This window comes from Pseudophryne corroboree, chromosome 6 (genome assembly GCF_028390025.1).
Source record: "Pseudophryne corroboree isolate aPseCor3 chromosome 6, aPseCor3.hap2, whole genome shotgun sequence".
Taxonomy (NCBI): domain Eukaryota; kingdom Metazoa; phylum Chordata; class Amphibia; order Anura; family Myobatrachidae; genus Pseudophryne; species Pseudophryne corroboree.
In genome coordinates this window covers 140,294,682-140,316,419 of record NC_086449.1, presented here as the reverse complement: position 1 = coordinate 140,316,419, position 21,738 = coordinate 140,294,682, and the positions used below count along the sequence as shown (strand labels likewise).

The window sequence follows — 21,738 nt, the reverse complement described above, 5'->3', positions numbered from 1 at the left end:
CAGTTACACGCACCTTCCTTATTTCAGATATGGGGGGAAGGGGGGGTGCGCGCCGGTCCCTTACTTTGCCGGGGGTGCTTGGACGGTTGATGCTAGATGAGCGAAGCGAGCCCGCGAGGGTACTTTTCGGGTACCCTGTTCGGCCCGGAGCTCCTCCCCTAGATACGTCAGAAGGTCCCTTCTCCCACTCCGATACAGAACCAACCGTCCAAGCATGGTTGATGCTAGATTCCATGCTTGGACCCCTAGATACACCCCTGAGCGAAAGTATAAACATATTAATTAGAATAAAAATCTGTGTATAGCGCTGCCCCTGGGAAGACCTGTCACCTGCATAGTGACTCGCCTTACTCATTCACAGATCTATTAAAAACGAGACCTAATAATAATATCATTAGTAGTAGTAATAATGATAAAAATAATACTACTAAATAATGCCGCGGTGGCCGGGTGCACTACATCTGTGCCTGGAGATGCCGGGCTCGGCGCTGTGGAGGACGCTGCCTGCTGCTGGGTATACACACAATAAGACGAGTACAGCACCGGGCACAAAAGCAGCTACAGTGCACCGACCCCGTGCCGCCGCAGCAGCAGCAAGATGGCGGCCCCCTCCGTAGGGTGACGCGTCCCCCCTCCCAGCAGGCAGCCAGTGCTGACGTTGCCGGTGAGTCCGGTCCAGGCCTCGCTCTGACACAGCCACGTCCCCCGGGCAGGTGGAGCCAATCCGGCAAGGCCGCAGTTCCCCAGACCGAGGCCTGACCCGCAGGAGTCGGTAGCTGAGCGCACACCCACCGGCCTCTATCCGCCCGCAGCCAGCCATGTCTCCCCACGGCCCCAAGCTCCCGCTGCCGGCGCTCCTGCCGCTGCTGCTGCTGCAGCTGGGCCTGTGCCGGGGCCTCTACTTCCACATCGGGGAGACGGAGAAGCGCTGCTTCATAGAGGAGATCCCGGATGAGACCATGGTTATAGGTGAGAGGCCTGCCGGGGGCTGCCCGTACACACACCCGCCGGGTCACTATAGCAACTGCCGGGCACCGGGGGCTGTCCGCACTTATACTATGTACACATTATGCAATCCAATACGATACAATATGGTATGATATTGTATAATGGTGCCCATACACTTGTGAGATAATCGGTTCTAACCTTCGATTTCAACCTCATCTGTGAGAGAAATGGAAGGATTGTATACACATTTTAGGTACCTTGTTATGCGGGTCGAATCTCACATCTCAAGATAGTATGTGCTGGACTTAATATTTATCGAATCGCAGTGCGATCTCATGTGTTTTTAAAAACACGTTATATATCGCACTGCGATGAACGATGGGCACCCACCGGGAGCGGATGGAGGCTGCTCCCACTCGGCGGTGATGTGCCCATCACGTGATTACCATGCAATCTATCGCATGATCGCATGGTAATCACTTTGGCAGTTCAGGTGCGATGAACTGAACGATGCGATGCCTCGCGATGTTGCTGGGCATCGCACAAGTGTATGGGCACCATAAGATATCTTATGAGATCGGATCGTGTGTACACACTACAAATGATGTCAAACGATGTCTAGAAACAAAGTCATCACTGGCGTTCTAAAGCACACAATATCGCCTCATCAAGACTGCATGCAGTCCGATGTACGAGGTCGCATGTGACCAGCGGGAGCGCGCATTGTACATCGGATCATGCATACACATTGTGCAATATCATTTAGGACTGAACAATATCGTTCAGATTGTGAATGATATTGCATAGTGTGTATGGACCATCACACCCGGCGGGGCACCATGGCTGCTGTTCAGTGGTCAATATAGGACAGGTGCATGTAGATACATGATTTTAGTAAATCGCTGTAGACGTCGCACACAATGTTTGCACTGGTGTTAGACATTGGGAGGAACTGAGCCCCTGTAATACACATACATGGACACAGATGGCGGGTGGGGGCTGAGCTCCGTTTGCAGAGTGCACTCACCCAGGAACCACGCGTACGCAAAATCGCAAATACAGAGCCAGGCAATGCTGTGCTCTAGCGTAGGCAGTGGTCAGTGAGGACACGTTGGCTGCAATCATAAATGCACCTGTTCCAGTGTTCTGTGATGGATCTCTTGCACCAAGGAAAGGTCTGCTGCAAGTGCACGCTGCTGATGATGGCTACACACTAGGAGGTCTATTCATGAAGCAGTGAAAAGTGAGCCAGTGGAGAAGTTGCCCATGGCAACCAATCAGCATTGAAGTAACATTTACAGCAGGCATGGCCAAACTGCGGCCCTCCAGCTGTTGAGAAACTACACATCCCAGCATGCCCTGACACAGCTTTAGCATTCTCTGACAGCAAAACTGTGTCAGGGCATGCTGGGATATGTCACAACAGCTGGAGGGCCGCAGTTTGGACATGCCTGATTTACAGTTCGCATACTATACAATTGTACGGAGCAGCTGATTGGTTGCCATGGGCAACTTCTCCACAGGCTCACTTCTCCACTCTTTTCACTGTTTCATGAATAGACTCCTAGGTGATGTTCTCCGTGAGCGACATCGCCTAGTGTGTCCCCCTCCCGACCTGGGCCGCCAGACTTGGGCACACACACTGCGATATATCACACGGTGACGTAATGCTGCGGCCGGGATGTGTCCAAATTGAGCTGCCAGGCAACAGCGAGCCTCGTTAACGAAGCACAGAAACGCGTATTGTTTACTGCATACACAGTGGGCAATATAGTAAACAATAGTGCTCAAGAAGCGCAAATGAGCGACGTCGACTAGTCTGTACGGGCCTTAAGGGGATGAGGCGGGATCAGTATGATATACCGACAGTCGGGGTGGCGGCTGTCAGTATACCGACAACGACATTTCAGCTGTCAGTATGCAGCAGGGCGAGCACAAAGAGACCCCCTGCGGGCTCGCTACGCTCACCTCTCTGCGGACTCGGTGGCTCGCTGCGCTTGCCACAGCTTCTATTCCCTCTCTATAGGTGTCATGGACACCCACGTGTGGGAATAGCCCCTGTTAACCGGGATTCTGGCATCAGTATCCTGACCGCTGGTAAATGAACTGCATCCCAGTGAGGCAGTTTGGCCGCAGAGATGGGTACAATTGTGCATATGGATGAATATACATAGTGTGTAGATGTATGTAATATATGTAATCGGCAGCAGCGCTGTATATCACGGCTGCTGTGCAGAACCCTGCATAAGACTTCCCTCTCCTAAGCCCGCCCCCAGACCCCTGTGAACTAGTTTGCAGTTCTGGAATTTGATAAGCTTGTTTTAAGAGGTGAGTTTTCAGGGAATACTTGAAAGTTTGGAGACTAGAGGAGAGTCTTAAGGGCCATATACATGTGAGAGATGTGTGCTGAGCGAACCGCTCAGCACAGATCTCTCCCGCCGCTCAGCACAGCGCGATGTGTGCTGAGCGATGTGGGGGAGGAAGGGGGAGCGCTCATTTCACCCAGTCAGATTGCTTAGATTTTAAGCATGGATCTCTCCGTGAGTACCCCCCTTTATTGTGCCTGAGAGGGCATTCTTCGGGCTGCACCCACTCTGTGGAAAGTCCTGCAATCATGCATGGGAGTGAGTAATGCGTGTTATGAGACGTAGATCTTGTGAAGAGGTCGGGTTGAGAGATATTTTGAAAATAGTCAAGAGATGTATGTTGGTGTAGTTTGGTTAATAACCTTATATAAAAGTGAAAGTATTTTATATTGAATATGGTAGAATACAGACAACCCTAACCCTCGGGAGGTGGTGGCTAGGGTTTCCTCCCCCCCTCCCAGTGCCCAGCCCTAATCCCCATCCCGATGCTCACCTTTGGGATGTTGGCTGTCAGTGTTCTGGCCCCGGTCTCCTGAGTGGTGTCGGGATTCCAGCGTCTGTCACTATACTGCCAGCATCCAAACAGCCTGTACAGTATGCTAAACGCATCCCGAATGTAGTGGTGAGAGTCTGTATTTGGTTAGACCCATAGGCGTGCGCAGGGGGGGTGCCTGGTGCGCACAGGCACCCCCTTATGTCTGGCACCTTGATCTCACATGCCTGTGCAGAGATCGCTGAGCAGGCTGATTACTGTCCGCTCTGCGTTGCACCCTGTCATGACTGCATTACTGGCCGGACGCATGGATTAATCAAGGGTGCCACTGCCACCGGCTTTCAAACTCCCGACTCCACTTCCATGTACAAAAACCGTGATGTGACGTGATGATGTCATGCTGCCTGCACGCCCACCCGTCACACGCCCACCCCTCTCCTATGCCAATGCCAGTCACTGATGAGGAGCAGCATGCATCCAGCGTTCCTCTTAGGAAGACAAATTCAATACTGGCAGGCGGTCGGCAGCAGCATTGACACGTCACTCGTTTTTCCAGCAGCAGCAGTACTAGTCTGCGACTGTCAGTGTCAGTGAGTGGCTGACTTGTAAGTAAGCGGCTGCAGCTTGCAGGGGAAAGAGAGGGGGAGCCAGACCAGGCTGAGGATGAGCAGTGTAATTGCAGTGAGTGCCATCAGGGGTGTTTGTTTTGTGCACACCACAACATCTGACAATGCATCTGCTTTATTAGGATTGCTACAAGGGTGGATATTTATATTGTGTTGACCGTCAATAGATGGTGCTAGACATACTCAAAAGGCGGGGCTAGACACACCATTTCGATGGTGCACCCCCTAATAAAATGGGCTGCGCACGCCTGTGGTTAGACCAGGAAGGAGACTATTGCAATAATCAATGTTGGAGATAATAAGAGCATGGATCAGAGTTTTTGCAGTGTCTTGTGTAAGATACGGTCGTGTTTTGTTTATGTTTGTTAGAGGCATGTGATAGAGATATCAGGTTGGTAACTACTATTGACCGGTGGAAATATATTTAATTCTGTTTTGGAAATGTTGAGTTTGAGGTGGCGAGATAACATCCAAGATGAAACGGCAGAAGGGCATTTGGTCACATGGACCAATACAGAGGGTGATAGATCTGAGGAGGATAGGTAGATATGGGTATCATCCGCGTACAGATGATGCTGAAATCCAAAAGAGCTGATTAGTTTGCCAAGAGATGATGTATAGGTAGAGAAAAGTAGAGGACCTAAGACTGAGCCTTGCGGTACTCCAGCTGATAGAGGTAGTGAAGAGGAGGTGGAATCGGAGAAATAGACAGTGAAAGAGCCATTAGATAGGTAGGATGAGAAGAAAGGACTGTGCCCTGGAGACCTAGGGATTGAAGTGTTTGTATGAGAAGAGAATGTGGGGGACATTTACTAAGCAGTGATAAGAGCGGAAAAGTGAGCCAGTGGAGAAGTGCCCATGGCAACCAATCAGCACTGAAGTAACATCTATAATTTGCATACTATAAAATTATACAGAGCTGCTGATTGGTTGATGGGGCAACTTCTCCACTGGCTCACTTCTCCGCTCTTATCACTGCTTAGTAAATGTCCACCTGTGTATCTTCATTTACAATGTGAAGGATCAGCCTGTCCCATCTCTCAATATTATTTGTACTTCTGAAACATATTGGTGCGGGGCAGACCAAAAAGACAGTACATACACTCAGTCTTATTCCTTTATATCACCTCCTTGTTTTCCACCTAGGAAACTACAAGACTCAGCTCTGGGATAAACAGGCTGAGACCTTCTTGCCATCTACCCCAGGTCTCGGCATGCACGTGGAGGTGAAAGACCCAGAAGAAAAGGTGAATTGAGACCGCTGTTTCTGTGCTTCTTTTTTTTTTTTTACTACTAGACAACCATTTCTTGTCACTGTGGGGGAGGTGTATCAAATCTTTGAGAGAGATAAACTTGAGAAGTTGACCCATTGCAACCCATCAGCTTCTGCCATTTCATAGACTGTGCTGTATAAAGGACAGTTAGAAGTTAATTATTTGCTTTGGCAATCATCTCCTTTTGAATCCTCTTCGAGGCTTGATGCATCTCCCCTAGAATGTTGTATACTTACATTTGGGTTTAGTAGCTAAGGGACGCTCAGAGATTAGCTGCCCGTCCTGGGTTGTATCCCAGAATTAGCTCCTTGTGTTCTGCACCGCACACTGTGTGAGCTTTGTGAAGAATGACCGGTCACATGAAAATGAACACTATTGAAAGATTGTTAAATAAAATGGTTTATGTAATCTAGTGTGTATTCCTTCCATTTGTTTCCAGCTACAAGTTGGTCTAGCTTGCGGAACGTTGTCATTCTCTGGCTATGGATGAGTCCTAGGGCAGACCACATAGGGCTGGATGTAATGGCTTGCAAGACTGCCGGAGCTCAGGGACTCCGGCTGAACTGGTACTTTTTTTTTTTTTTTAAAGCGGCAAACATTTCCAAGGCTGGTTGGTTTTGCCTTGTAAACATTTTCTGCTTTTAAAAAAAAAAGTACGAGTTCGGCCGGAGTCTTGGCGCTCCTCTGCCTCGCAAGCCATTACATCCGGCCCCTAGTCATTAAAGCCGGCTGTACACAAGTAGATTTGGTCTTTTGCATTCTTCTGGAGAAAAGTGCCCTGTTCTGCAATTACAGTGACTGAGACAATGGGGAAATTTTGATTGGCTGATGGCCTCCTTCTACTGACACAGATGTAGAGGAGAGTACCGCACAGTTCCTTATGGTGGTGCCTGATCATCTGTATCTGTACAGTTTCCTTGTTGGTTAGATTGGAAAGACCTGCAGTAGCTGTATGCACTAGTTTAGCTGAGAAAAAAGATGAAAAGGGACAAATATCATCAACTAAACACTATAATTGGGATAAAATATACGATCTTCTTTGTTCATATTTTTTTTGTTTTTGATAAAACACTACTATCCCTTTATTTTTGCTGCACAACGTATTTATATGTAATGGAAGTTTAGAACTATTGAATATTTAAAATGCTTAAAATGTTTTCCCTTCCTCAGATCATCCTCTCCAGGCAGTATGGGTCCGAGGGGCGATTTACCTTTACATCTCACACCCCAGGAGAACACCAGATCTGCCTCCACTCCAATTCTACCAGAATGTCTCTCTTTGCCGGAGGCAAGCTGGTAAGACCACTCACCCTAACAATTATAGCTCTCTCTGGGGGGAATTCAATTGATGTTTGAGTGGTGCTCATTTAATGGGCACCTGACAGAGCAATTCATTTGTTTGCGGCTACCCACTAATTATCACGGTTGTCGCGCCCAAATAGACTGGGTTTTGCCGTGTATTGCTGCTAAACCAGTCTAAAGTCCAGCTTAGGGCGCCTAAACCACATAATATTTATTAGCACAGGAGTCGGCGAGCAGAAATGTGTCCCTCTGCAGCATTCATGCACAATGGAGCAACAATTGAATTACTCTATGGGGCGTCTGCTAGTGACAGCCGCCAAGGGAAACAATTGAATTCCACCCTCTTACCACAGTTCTTAACTGTCAGATTTGACATCCTGGGACAACTAATGTAGGTGTCGGCAAGGCAGTTCCAATGGGTACGGAATGATTATACAGGTTGAGTATCCCTTATCCAAAATGCTTGGGAGCAGAAGTATTTTGGATATTGAATTTTTCCGTATTTTAGAATAATTGTATACCATAATGAGATATAATGGCGATGGGACCTAAGTCTAAGCACAGAATGCATTTATGTTTCATATACACCTTATACACTCAGCCTGAAGGCCATTTAATAAAATATTTAATACCTTTGTGTAGTAAACAAGTTTGTGTACATTGAGCCATCAGAAAACAAAGGTTTCACCATCTCACTCGCACTCAAAAAATTCCGTATTTCGGAATATTCCATATTACGGAATATTTGGATATGGGATACTCAACCTATATTCATGAAGATTCATGATGAAGTGATGCATCTTTTCTTTGTCCTTTTCCGTTCCTTATAACGAGGCAGAAAAAACATGAAGAATTAATCATACAGTACATTGCGAAAAATGTCTACAAAGTCTGTTAATTAAAAGCAGAGTGCGCAGATACGTTATTGATAAATGTCCCACGGTGAAAGAAATCTGGAAACTGATGGTGGTGGCGGCTTTGTGTTACAGATTGCAGCCCCGACCGTACAAGTTACCTTTTATTTATTTATTAACATTTTATTATATAGCGCAGCATATTCTGTTGCACTTTACAATTAGAAGTAATAGAACAAAACTTGTCAAAAACAGACAGACACAGAGCTAGGAAGGCCCTGCTCGCAAGCTTAAGCCCCCTACACACTTAGCGACCTGCGGTCGAGGTGCTATACGGCTGACGGGCAACCTGTCGCAGGTGCGGGTGACGAGGGGAATTAACTTTTTTTTCACTCCCCATGTCACCCGGCCCCATTCCCGAACACGTAGGTTGTCCATATCGACATGCATGTTCAAACGACGGGAGACCAACGATGAATGAGCGCGGGGACGCACCTCGTTTATCGTTGGTGGCTCCACACTGATAAAAAATTAACAATATCCTCCATATCGCTCACTATATCGTCCAGTGTGTAGGGGCCTTACAATCTATAGGGAGTCTATAGGTTTACTATGTGTAATGTATCTGTTTTCCTACCAAGCTAAATGTCTTTCTGCAGGTGTGGCAACTTCTGCTCATAAAGATGTTAGCCCATAAGTGGGGCACAGACTGTTCTGGCCAGCTTTCCCTTGTGACCCAATCATTCGACATGGTGCTTGGAGAATGGGTACTATACAGTTGGTTAGCTAGCCGCCTTCTCCTATGGGATCCAACCCTCTCCTTGGGATTAATGGCCACTTATTTAATGTGCCATTTTCATTGTGCTTCCAGAAGACCCATTTTGTCACAGTAGACGAGGATTATTAAACAGTAGGAAAATTAATCTGGCAGAACAGTGTAGCAGGAAGATTACAGTAGATGGGCAGACGTTGTTTCTTAATGCTGTGACCTGAGTCTCCGTCTTCTCGCAGAGAGTTCACTTGGACATCCAGATCGGAGAACACACCAACAATTATCCGGAGATTGCAGCAAAGGACAAACTGACAGAACTACAGCTCCGAGTGAGACAGCTTCTGGATCAAGTAGAGCAAATTCAAAAAGAGCAAAACTATCAGAGGGTAAGATGGGATGAGGCGACTTTGTGTGTGGTGGATGGTTCTGTGAGGAGTAATCGTGTACAGTGACTGTATTGACACAATGTTATTACTGTCCTGTCTTTATGGCTGTCCAGGACACCTGTAAGGACAAGAACCAGGGACCATCCCAATGTGCTGTCTTTTAAATTTAAACATTATAGAAAGAAACCAGGGAGGAATCACAGTTATTCCCATGATAGTTTAGCAGATATTGGGCCTAATTCAGACCTGATCGCAGCAGCCAAATTTTTCTCTTATGGGCAAAACCATGTGCAATGCCGGTGGGGCTGATATAACATGTGCAGAGAGAGTTAGATTTGGGTGGGGTGTGTTCACACTGAAATGTAAATTGCAGTGTAAAAATAAAGCTGCGATTATTTACCCTGCACAGAAACAAAATAATTCACTCAAATAGAACTCTCTCTGCACATGTTATATCTGCCCCCCCTGCAGTGCACATTGTTTTGCCCATTAGAGAACAATTTTGCTGCTGCGATCAGGCCTGAATTAGGCCCATTGTTGGATAAATAGTAGATCTGGCTTGGGCCTGCCATGGAAGAGTCCTAATATAACCTTCTGTACCAGGTCTCTAAATAAATAGTTACCCAAGTAAGAGATCACAGCCATATCACTGGGCAGCTTCCCTCCCACCACCCCAGACAATCCAACCCCACGGCCACACAACTAAGAGGACCCCCCCAGGCAAAGCAATCCCCTGTGCAAACAATTCCTCCCCCCCCCCCCCCCCCCCGACCTGGGGACATATCACTACCCCCTCTGAAGCCATAATCCCTGGCCACGCACAGACTCTCTTATCGGAGAACTCTATGCAGACGGAGTTTGAAAACGGTGCAGGATGGGATGAACAGGCACAGCAGTCAGCGCAGGCCAGCATGGAGTCCTGTGCATGAAATGGGCACTGCAATACAGTACAGGCACGCCTACGAATCACTGGGGCTGAAGAGGATCTGCTTCCTCCTTCCCTGCATAATCTGGTAGCCAGGCAGCACAATCTAGGGGCCATTTATGGGATTTATGGAGCACTGATGTATAGGGACTCCCCTGTATGCATCTTAAATTCAGCGCTTGTACCGCATATTCCTTATCTATGAGAAAATAATGGTGCACTAAACATGTAAAAGTAACCATGAGATTTATTAAGGAATACATCTATTTTTCCTAATGTTTGGTTATCTAGTATACATAGGATAAAGGTACTTATTGCACTATGGTACCAAAAGAAAAATTTTCTATCCAGATATACGAGGCTGGTTCAATAAATAAGGTAACAAGACTTCTCATTGCATAAATTTATTCTACTCGTGAGTATGTGTATGTATATATGTATGTATGTATGTGTGTGTGTGTATATATATATATATATATATATATATATGTGTGTGTGTGTGTGTGTGTGTGTATGTATGTATATATATATGTGTGTGTGTGTATATGTATGTATGTATGTATGTATATGTATATATATATATATATATATATATATATATATATAGAGAGAGTATGGCCCTGGTACAGGTGGCATGACGTTATCATGCAGCAATACACCAGTTCACAGAGATGAATTCCAGTTGCTGATGTGCCCTTTAAGGGGGGGTAGCCACGGGGAGATACGTGCTTAAATTCTAAGCAATCTGACTAGATATTAAGCATGGATCTCTGTTTGTAGGGTGCCGGCGACAGCGAATGCGTGGCCCCGCGCATCGCTATCGCTGGCTCTAGATTTGGCATGCATGCCAAATCTAGTGAGATCGCTCATTTCACTGCTGTATCTGCCAGTGTGTATAGGGCTTTAGATGCAGAAATCTGATCACACTACACACTTCAGTGTTCTGGCCTGAGGGAAATTAGAATGAATAGAGAATATTACAACTGTGAGAGGTCTTGTTACATTACTTATACCCCTTTCACACCAAAAATGCAGGGGTCTTACCCGGGAATACGGTCCCGGGATCATGCAGGGACATTCCCGGGTAAGACCCCTTGCATACCGCAGTCAGCAGCCCGACATATTGCCGGGTTGCTGACGTCAGCGGTGACGCGGCGCAAAAGATCACATGATCTCCAAGTGCCGCCTGCTACACAGAGAGTGAACGGGAGCCGGGGCACATTGACCCGGCTCCCGTTCACACTGACCAGGTTCCCGGGAAGATCCCGGGAACAACCCTGGTCGATTGCAGGGTTGAGATACCGGGACAGGAATCCCGGGATTTTGTCCCTGTACCCTTTCACACTGAGAAATTTCCCGGGTTGATGCGCGTTCATGTGCAATAACCCGGGAAATTTTGTTCTGTGTGAAAGGGGTTTTATTGTACCACCTTGTGACTTTATAGCTAGAATTTGCTTTAGTAGAATGAAAGGGACATGGCAAAACCAATGCTAAAAGGCCATTAAGGTGCAAACAGCGGAGGTCATGATGAGATGGAGTGCGCTAACGCTGATTACAGGCTGTACCCACTTCACCTCCATCACTTCTATTATTGCTCATGTACTGGTGACTGGAGAAGCAAGGAGTAATGTGTTCTCTCATTTATTCTTACATTAACAAAAAATGCTGCAAAACCTAAATTAAAAATGAAAGTGTTTATTTTCTTCAAGCTATAGGAGATTTGAGTGAATTGATTTTATATTTCATGTCGTTGTGTTTTCCCTCCCCAGTACCGGGAAGAAAGGTTCCGACTAACGAGCGAGAGCACTAATCAGCGCGTCCTGTGGTGGTCTATTACTCAGACTCTCATCCTTATCCTCACTGGCATCTGGCAAATGAGACACCTTAAGAGCTTCTTCGAGGCCAAGAAATTAGTGTGAAATGCCTACCTCTGTGCCCATCTGAATACTGTACTCCACACACAAAGAGAAACAAAATCGTCTTTCAGTTCTAATCCCCCCCCTGCCTCCCCTCCCCCACACCTCTACACCCCTGGCATGTACACCACTGTATACAGAACTTTATTCATATGCCTACGTAAGGTGTAAGCAGAACATAGAGCTGTGGGCTGAAACTCTTAATTACTCAGGGCCCACCTCCTGTTATCTGCGTTTCTCATGATTAGGACAATCCTTTCCTGCTGGCAGACAAACAGATGGGAACATTAGGTGTAATTGGGGTTTAAATAATACAAGATCAGCCCTCAATGTAAAAGAGCAAGTGAAGCAGTAAGAAAAGTTGGCTCCAACTATCTGGAATTAATGTGCTAGATTTCATGGGCCACCTAACCCATTGTTTCCAACCAATGGTATCTCTGGAGTAATGCAGCGAAACTCTGAAGACTTTCCATACGACTTTTTTTTTACACTGTTTCATAATCTCTGAAACTGCACCGCGATTTATTGATACGTGGCAAGAGCTCACATAATGCTTACGAAGGTTTTTAAATTATTATTCACTTTATAAATATGTATACAGTTTAGTAATGGTCAAAACAGATAGTTTAGGAGTAGGCTAATTACATGTACCTACTCTATGTGGCAGAGCATACAGTGCTTTGGGGTTTATCTGCTTTTAGCGGTTACTTGTCTAATACTGATCTGATACTTGCTGGCAGCCTATAATAGTTCAACTTCATTATATGTAATAACTACATATAATAATGGATTATTTTCAAGGAAGACCTGTAAAACAGGGCTTTGTTCCCATTTACTGCTTCCCCTGTATAGGGCTTATTAAATAAAATTAACATATGCTGTAATACAAAACAACCAATCCGGTGATTACTTTCATTAGATAATGCTGGACTGCTAAAAGTTGGCACTTGATTGGTTGCTGCAGTTTTTATTAAATAAGCCCATGTCTGCAATCCTCAAGTTGTCTTCTATGTCCTTAGTCCATTGGTTCTCAAACTGTCGCGGGACACTTGCAGGGGTGCCTTGGATTGGTGGTCCAGGACCAATTCAAATTATTTATGGTCAATGTAATAGGCAAAACCAGTGCTGGTGGCTGTCAGTCATAAACTATGTGGACAAACAGAAGTGAATCTTGTCCCTCACCACATAATTGAACCTAAGGATGACCTATATAGACAATTTACTTACTTTAATATTTCTTTCAAAATTTCTGAATAAAAATCTTTAGGCCTAGGGGGGCCGTGAAAAAAATTCTGATACTCTAGGGCGCCGTGATTCAAACATTTTTGGGAACCACTGCCACAGTCTATAGTCCTGATTGTTGACGGTGTGTTAGGTTGATAGTGGGTGTACCTCAGACACCACACAGAACTGCCTACAGTTGAACATTTTCTATATTGGGCAGTGCAGTTGGTACGGAATTCTGTCTATAAATTCAGTCTGTCTGAAATCCTGTATATATGAGTGGTACGTGTGAAGAACCATAGGGGTGGTAAAAATATTAATAAGCCTTTCCTCCTAACTGCTGTTCTGAGGACGACTGGCCACAGTCAGCCGGCCCAAGGTCCAGCAGGAGTAGTGATTTGCCTGAGAGATTATTAGTGACTGTTTATCCGGTGTAGAATGGTTTTGCCAGGTTAAAAAAGCTTAATGCTTCTGTCGGGGGGGGGGATGATAAACAACTGGAAGGGCTGTGGGGGTATTACCACTAATTCCCGTTACCCACAGTCGTGTATTGCAGAACTCTAATGGTTTCCAATAGTTGGGTTTTTTTTTTTTACAGATAATTTCAAAATGAATAGTAATGCTTTTTCCCTGTGCTTTTCTCCACTTCAGTCTCCAAAATGATGATTCTAATATATTTTATTTTGTATGTTTGGGATTTAAAAAAGTTTTGATTCTGTGAGTATTTTGAATTGTAATAAAGGGGAATTTTTTTTCCATGTCTATAGTGCTATAATGATTAAGACTAATGTCAGATGCAAAGTCACTGTCCAGATGCCTGTGAGTTGTGTGGGTCTGTTTGACCAGATAACTGTGTAATATGTGAGCAAGCATCTAATATGAGGGTGACTTACACCCCTTTCATACCGCACAAATAACCCGGTTTCGACCTGGTATATTGCCAGGTCGCTGTGTGGTGTGAAAGGGGCCATGGACAAATTCCCTTGTTGCCTGACTCGGTAATTCAACCCGGGATATAAAAAGTGTTATTCCCGGACAATTACCTGGTCAGGCGCAGTGTGAACGAGTTACCTGGGTTGATGCGACCCGGTACCCGTTCACCACATAGGGAGAGGCGGTGCGGAGATGCTCTCCTCTACCACCGCCCCCGATGCCGGCTCAGTCATCATTCCCGGATGGAAACCCGACCTGGCATATTATCGGGTCAAGATTGCGGTGTGTGGGGTCCAAGGCCGGGTCCCAGCCGGGAAAGACCAGTATCCATTTCCCGGGTGGGACCCAGCATTGCGATCTGAAAGCGGTATCAATGGCTGAGACAGCCCAGTGTCATTAATGATGGGGCATGTCAGTAACCAGATACGGCAAGGTTTTCTTACTGATGATACTAATAATATTAACCAATATGTGTGCATTTGTAAAGTCCCCCACCAGAATAGAACAGCAAACAGGTTATGTAATGAAGTGCTTCCAACCCTAATAACGTACACTGTCCAATTACATTATTATGACCACCTCCTACATTTTATGATGTCGGCAGCGCGTAGCCCATGAAGTACGGCGTGTCGTGCGCTGACTTGGTGAGTATATAAGGTGTGTGATAGGCCGTCTGCACACATCACTTGTTGCTGTCATTGGTAAAAGGGGAGATTTATCTGAGTTGCAAAAAGGGATGATTATCGGCCAAGGGTGGCAGTATTCCTGAACAGATCTGAATTTGTTCGGGTGCTGCTATGGTGAAGGTGTACCGTGACTGGACAAATGGCACCATTGTGAATAACCAACGTGGAAACTGCGGAGCACCACTTGCCACTGATGTGAGAGGTGAATGTCTGCTATGAAGGTGCGTCAGGGACGATCAACACTCTACAGTGGAAATGAACCTGGAGGCTACCAGATGTGTGTGTAAATTAACAGTTCAGCCCATCTAACTGCTGTTCGTGGCGGTTACTCTGGCTATTAGCTGGTGGTCATAATAATGTGACTCGACCGTGTATATAAACCCAAGAGATGGAGACTGTAATTAAATGGCACACTTTCAAAACAATACTGTCATTCAATAATTAAACGTATTAAGGGTCTTTTGGCGTTATTTTCCCCTGGAAAGGTAAAGAAGCTCATCTACGTGGACTGTAATCAACAAAATCATTGTGGAAATAAGCTGATAAAAATGCATGAAGGATATGTGATACCACATCCTGGCGCAGTGGTGCAAAAATGGCAGCACGCCACGGACTGGGTTGGAAACCGCAAGGTGAGGGCAGAAAAGTGTATCAACAAGCCCAAGAAGGTCAGGGATGAGGTGATGGCTGCACAGCGCAATCACTGACTTTTTTGTGTAACGCCAATTATAGAGGATTAGGGAACAGGGAACGTTCTTGTTTTAGATTCTATTAACCTGCCTCCCAAATCAAGCACCTGCACAACTGAAAAGCCGGCTTAGATTAATTATAAAAAAACAGTTATGGTTGGCAGCAGCTATTAAAATCCGTGCAGTAGCAAGTTTTTCACTACTTTACATGCTTTTTGTACTATGATAGGTATTGACAATTTTATCTTTTACTAGTTATTTCTAGGCCAGACTATAGTCTGTTCTCACTGTGTATTAGTGGGGGTATAGTGATTTGTTCACACCTTGTGGCAACCTTTTGCTGTGGGTGGAGTTTTCAGAGGGTGGGGGCTGCTATCAATTAACCCTGCATCCATGTCTGCATGGTTATTTAACTAGTATTGGTCAAGGCTGCAAGCATTTTAGGCTGCCAGCATTTTAGTTGCCAAGTATATTAGTGCAAAGTAGGATGATATAATCTATGGAGATATACGGAGAGAAACAGAGGGACAGCAGACTACCTCCCCCCACCTCCACAAAAGAACTACAACCAACAGACTATAGTGAGTTACCCATACCACTACCAGTAATGCCTACAGCCTGGATACTGAACAACCTGTCTGATTAAGTAGCAGCCCTACTGCTTTCACACATTGCTCACACTCTCATTTACACAATCTACAACCACTGTGTATCCATCTCAGCCTTTCCATTCCTAACATTATTTCTTAAAATACTGTTTGCACTGTCTTTTGCTTACATTACACCCCACATACTCCTTGTTCATTCTATATTACACCTACACCATTCTATTCCCCTTAACACTAACTGTACCAAATTATGGCTCCTCGATCCTGTCACATACCAATCCTCACTGCAAGGTCTCACCCCCCAAATTCAAATTCTCCCACAAACACTCAGAACCCAGCCAACCTTATCCCTATCTCCCCTGTCCCCTCCCTTCCTTTCTCCTGTGCACTCTGGAATGCTAGATCAATCTGCAACAAGCTGCCAACTATCCATGACCTCTTCATCTCCCACTCTTTTCACCTTCTCGCCATCACTGAAACCTGGCTCTCCTCCTCTGACACCACCTCCCCTGCTGCCCTCTCCTACGGAGGCCTCTCCTTCACCCACACAGTCAGAACTGATGGTCGCCAGGGTGGAGGCGTGGGCGTCCTTCTCTCCCCTAACTGCACCTTTCGTGTCATCCCACCTGAGCCCTCTCTCACCTTCTCCACCTTTGAGGTCCACACTATCCGCCTCTTCTACCCCATTCACCTCCTTGTGGCAGTGATCTACCGCCCCCCTGGCCACTGTTCACCTTTCCTTGACAACTTTGCTGCCTGGCTTCCCCACTTTCTCTCCTCTGACCTCCCCTCTGTCATCCTCGGAGACTTTAACATCCCTATTGACATCACTAATGCCGCTTCCACTAATCTTCTCGCCCTTTCCACCTCCTTTGGACTTTCTCAATGGACCTCCACCGCTACTCACAATCTCGGCCACTCCCTCGACTTTGTCTTCACCCACCGATGTAATCTCTCTGATTTCTCAAACTCTCCCTTCCCTCTCTCTGACCACCATCTGCTTTCTTTCACCCTCTCATCCTCCCTCCTCCTCTCCACACCCAGACCCACCACCACCAGACGCAATCTTGGGTCTCTCAACCCCACTTTCATGTCCTCCCTCGAGACTTTCCTCTCTCCTCTTTCCACTATGACTTGTCCCAACCAGGCAGCCACCTTCTATAACTCTTCCCTAACCGCTGCTCTCGACTCTGTGGCCCCCCTCTCCTCTGTCCCCCTCCGCCGCTCCAAACCCCAACCCTGGCACACCAAACTAACACGTTTCTTACAAAAATGCTCACGCTCCGCTGAACGCTCCTGGAGGAAATCTCACTCTCTGCCGGACTTCCTCCATTTCAAGTTTATTCTCTCCTCCTACAGCTCTGCTCTTTCCCTCGCCAAGCAATCCTTTTTCCAAGCACTCATCTCTTCTCAGTCCTCCTGTCCACGCCGTCTCTTTGAAACTTTCAACACTCTCCTTCGCCCCCCTCCTCCTCCCCTCCCATCCTCCCTCACTGCCACTGACTTTGCCTCCTTCTTCATCTCCAAAATTGAGGATATCCGACACGACATCTCCTGCCGTCACCCCTCTGCTACCCCCCTGCCCCCTCTATCCCTCCCCTCCATCTATCCCACCCTGTCCTCCTTCCATCCGACTTCAGAAAAGGAAGTCCACTCCCTCATCTTATCCTCCCCCCCCACCACCTGCCCCCTGGACCCCCTCCCCTCCCGTCTTCTCCGCTCCCTCTCCCCCACTGCCTGCTCCCACCTTGCTCACCTCTTTAACCTGTCCCTCTCCACCGGCATCTTCCCCTCACCATTCAAACATGCTCTGGTCTCACCTATTCTCAAAAAACCCAACCTCGACCCCTCATCACCCACTAACTACCGCCCCATCTCTCTTCTCCCTTTCGCCTCCAAATTACTTGAACGACTAGTCTACAGCCGTCTCACAAGCTACCTCTCTGACAACTCCATCCTCGATCCACTACAATCTGGCTTTCGCCCACTCCACTCAACTGAGACTGCCCTGGTGAAAGTCACCAATGACCTGCTTTCGGCCAAATCCAGGGGCCACTTCTCTCTGCTCATCCTTCTGGACCTCTCTGCTGCCTTTGACACCGTAGATCATCCTCTCCTCCTCGGCACACTCCAAAACGCTGGCCTCTCTAGCACTGTCCTTGACTGGTTTTCTTCTTACCTCACTAACCGCTCCTTCTCTGTGTCTGCCTCAAGCACCACCTCACACCCTTCAATCCTTCCTGTTGGTGTCCCTCAGGGTTCTGTCCTTGGACCCCTTCTGTTCTCCCTGTATACCTCTTCCCTGGGTGCGCTCATTAACTCATTTGGCCTTCAATACCACCTCTATGCTGATGACACACAACTCTACCTCTCATCTCCTGATCTGTCCCCCTCTGTCCTCTCTCAGGTTTCCAGCTGCCTCTCTGCAATCTCCTCCTGGATGTCTGAACGCTCTCTAAAGCTCAACATGGACAAAACGGAACTCATCATCTTCCCCCCATCCAGAGCAACACCCCCGACCAATATCTCCATCATTGTTGACAACTCCACCATCTCCCCCGTTCCCCAACTCCGCTGCCTGGGTGTCACTCTTGACTCCTCCCTCTCCTTTGCACCCCACATCCAAGCTCTGGCACAATCCTGTCGTTTCCAGCTATGCAACATTGCTCGTATCAGGCCATATCTCTCCCAGAGTGCAACTAAACTCATCATCCACTCACTGGTCATCTCACGACTTGATTACTGCAATGTCCTCCTCACTGGCCTCGCATGCTCCCATCTTGCTCCCCTCCAATCTGTCCTGAACTCCGCAGCTAGGCTTATCTTCCTCTCCCGCTGCACCACATCTGCCACTCCCCTTCAACAAAATCTACACTGGCTCCCATTCCCCTACAGAATCCTCTTCAAACTCCTCACCCTCACATACAAGGCCATCTCTAATTCCACTGCTCCCTACATCTCCAACCTCCTTTCCCTTCATACTCCCTCCCGCCCCCTACGGTCGACTAATGACCGTCGCCTCTCCACCGCCCTGGTCACTGCTTCCCATGCACGAGTTCAGGATTTTGCACGTGCTGCACCCCTTCAGTGGAACGCACTCCCCCGCTCCATTAGACTCTCCCCAACCTTGCAAAGCTTCAAACGGGCTCTAAAAACCCACCTATTCATCAAAGCGTACCCTTCTAATGCATAACCCAGAGCTGAAGCCGCGCCTCCACCCCCTGCCTCAGGCCGTGAACATCTCAGCTTTGCTTGCATACTGCCATCAGGCTACCTCCCGCTTGCCTGCACCTCTTGTCATCTGTCTGTCGCCCCTCCCCAATAGATTGTTAGCTCTTCAGAGCAGGGCCCTCTTTCCTTTGTTATCTAAGCCCTCGTCTCAACACATTTCACTCACAGCTCTCCACTACTCAACGACCATTTTTATCCTGCTAGTAAAGGTTCATCTCCATCTATGAACACCAGCCTCTAGTAGTACGATGATCACTCCCTCAATACTTACATCTTAGCTGTACTATGTCTTGAGAATGTGTGGTGCTCTGTTACCTGTACTCTATTTCTGTTATTTATTTACTGTAATGCAATGTTTTGTCCCCTGTACTGTCCTTTGTACGGCGCTGCGAAACACGTGGCGCCTTATAAATAAAATGTAATAATAATAATACTTTCCACTGTGCCTCTTTCCAGCTGCATACCCTCCAGCTGTACCTTTTTGGCAGGTACAGTACCGTTTTTTTATGGTCTGTACCGGCCAAAAAGGGCTTTGTACCAATTTTGTACTCACTAAATCTACATAGAAAGTATAGGAAAGGGCCTTTTCCTAATTTATACCTGTTTTTGAGTATACAATGGGGGTCATTCCAAGTTGATCGCACGTAGCAACTTTTTGCTGCCCGTGTGATCAACTAGACATTGCCTATGGGGGAGGATATTTTTGCATAGCAAGGCTGCGAACGCTTGTGCAGCCAAGCTATGCAAAAACATTTTGTGCAGTTTCTGAGTAGCTCTGAAGTTATTTACCCGCTGCGATGTCTTCAGCCTGTCAGGTCCCGGAATTGACGTCAGACACCCGCCCTGCAAACGTCTGGACACGCCTGTTTTCGCCGCACCACTCCCAGAAAACGGTTAGCTGACGCCCCGGAATGCCTTCCTCCTGTCAATCTTCTTGCAATCGCCGCAGCGGACGCTTTCTTCGTTCTTCTTGTCATTGCCCAGCAATGGCCGTCGCTGGGCAACCACGCACCTGCGCATCGCGGGCTCGTCAGTTCTATTCCCACTATATGGGTGTCGGCCCCCTGGCGGTATTCTGGCGGTCGGGATCCCGGCTTCAGTATACTGAGCCCCGGAATCATGACTACATTATGTTCTTAAATAGGAGGAAGCTGCGCTCACCCCTTTGTTAGGCTACCTTTCTCCAGATTTTTTGCCAATCAGTGCTTCATAAATAGCATACCCTCCAACATTTTACACACTAAGGGGGACATGTACTAAGCAGTGATGAAAGTGGAGAAGTGAGCCAGTGGAGAAGCTGCCCATGGCAACCAATCAGCTGATCTGTATATGTTTATAGTATACAAATTATAAAAGTTACGTCAGTGCTGATTAGTTGCCATAGGCAACTTCTCCGCTGGCTCACTTATCCACTTTTATCACTGCTTAGTACATGTCCCCCTAAAATCTGTTCAAATTCTAAAAAGGGGCGTGGTCACGGGTACAGGGGGGGGGCATGGCCACACCCCTTTTCCTATACTTTCAATGGAAGTTTGGAGGGCCAAAAATCGGTACAGACCATAAAAAAAAGGTACTGTACCTGCCAAAAAGGTACAGTTGGAGGGTATGAAATAGGCCCCTGTCTGAACTGCTCTTCCTCTGCAAATGTGACTGTCTTGCTCCGGAAACCTGTGTGAAATCTATATGCACTTGTGGAAATCAAGCCACACCGTGAGCCCAAAGATGCATTTGTGTTGCCAAGCGACTATTTTCCATGTGTGGGTGATTGGTTCCTATAAATCAGTGATTTGTCTCTATAGTAATAAAATATATATTTACATTTATTAGTAATTAAAATACTTTTCACAGAATTGAGTATCTAAATTAACCCATATAGAGAAATGTGTGATTTATCAGATGAAGTAGGTAAATATTACACGTATGACTATGAGTATGCACAATCCTGATTCTACCACTAGATGGCTCTATCGCTGCTGTTAAGTAAATTAGTTTTACCTAGCCTCTTTGAAACTCTATAGTTTGCATTATCTGGCTTTCCGCTCTATGGTTTGATTTGTGGTGTAGGTTCGTCTAGCCTGTTGTCTAGTCTCTGTGGTAGTAGCAGTCCTCCCGGTCCGGTAACACACGTGCATATGGCTGCTCTGCGCTTCCATGAGCTGGGGATAGATGACCGGCTGCTGAAGGTAAGCAACGCCTGGCTGCCTCTCAGGCCGATGGCCTCTGTGTGTCTCTTCAGCTGGGAAAGGCATTTCATCTGCTGTGGAACTATGGATCCCAGCATGGTCTGCCAGTCTACCATTAGACCTATACTGTACAATGTTGATAACCGATGGCCAGTCTGTTCCTCCCCAATTGCTGTGGAACTACAAGTCTCAGCGTTGTGCATTGATAGGCTTTGCATATATACAGTAGTGAAGCTTGGGCAACTTGAGGCAGTCTTTGTAGAACTACAGGTTACAGCATGCCCTGCTAGAGGTTTGTTGGACACATTGCTACTTGTGGATC

General features: G+C 46.8%; 2 protein-coding genes and 1 long non-coding RNA gene across 3 annotated transcripts in view; 2 read left to right on the top strand and 1 right to left on the bottom strand.

Annotated features, from left to right (window-relative positions):
• The first annotated feature begins 561 nt into the window (after window positions 1-561).
• TMED4 (transmembrane p24 trafficking protein 4) lies at window positions 562-13,848 on the top strand. Its single transcript, XM_063931912.1, has 5 exons — window positions 562-969; window positions 5,580-5,680; window positions 6,878-7,003; window positions 8,875-9,021; window positions 11,716-13,848. The coding sequence occupies exons 1-5, from the start codon at window positions 819-821 to the stop codon at window positions 11,863-11,865; spliced, it is 675 nt and encodes a 224-aa protein (XP_063787982.1). The 5' UTR covers window positions 562-818; the 3' UTR covers window positions 11,866-13,848.
• On the bottom strand, window positions 6,369-21,369 carry LOC134936722 (uncharacterized). The gene is made up of 3 exons (XR_010180542.1): window positions 21,229-21,369; window positions 7,775-7,832; window positions 6,369-6,673 (listed from the first exon to the last, which is right to left on the bottom strand). It is a non-coding gene; the product is annotated as an uncharacterized LOC134936722 (long non-coding RNA).
• DDX56 (DEAD-box helicase 56) overlaps window positions 21,250-21,738 on the top strand; it is a 90,448-nt gene continuing 89,959 nt past the window's right edge. The window contains exon 1 of the mRNA XM_063931911.1: window positions 21,250-21,416. Within this exon, the coding sequence (XP_063787981.1) occupies window positions 21,366-21,416 (51 nt within the window). The 5' untranslated portion in view covers window positions 21,250-21,365. The remainder of the gene's footprint in view (window positions 21,417-21,738) is intronic.

What these genes read in the sequence shown, in the direction of transcription:
- TMED4 (XM_063931912.1), top strand. Translation starts at nt 819, where the DNA reads ATGTCTCCCCACGGCCCCAAGCTCCCGCTGCCGGCGCTCCTGCCGCTG. An exon ending in TGAAAGACCCAGAAGAAAAG is followed by an intron (nt 5,681 to 6,877) that starts GTGAATTGAGAC and finishes TCCCTTCCTCAG; the next exon opens with ATCATCCTCTCCAGGCAGTA. An exon ending in AAGAGCAAAACTATCAGAGG is followed by an intron (nt 9,022 to 11,715) that starts GTAAGATGGGAT and finishes TTCCCTCCCCAG; the next exon opens with TACCGGGAAGAAAGGTTCCG.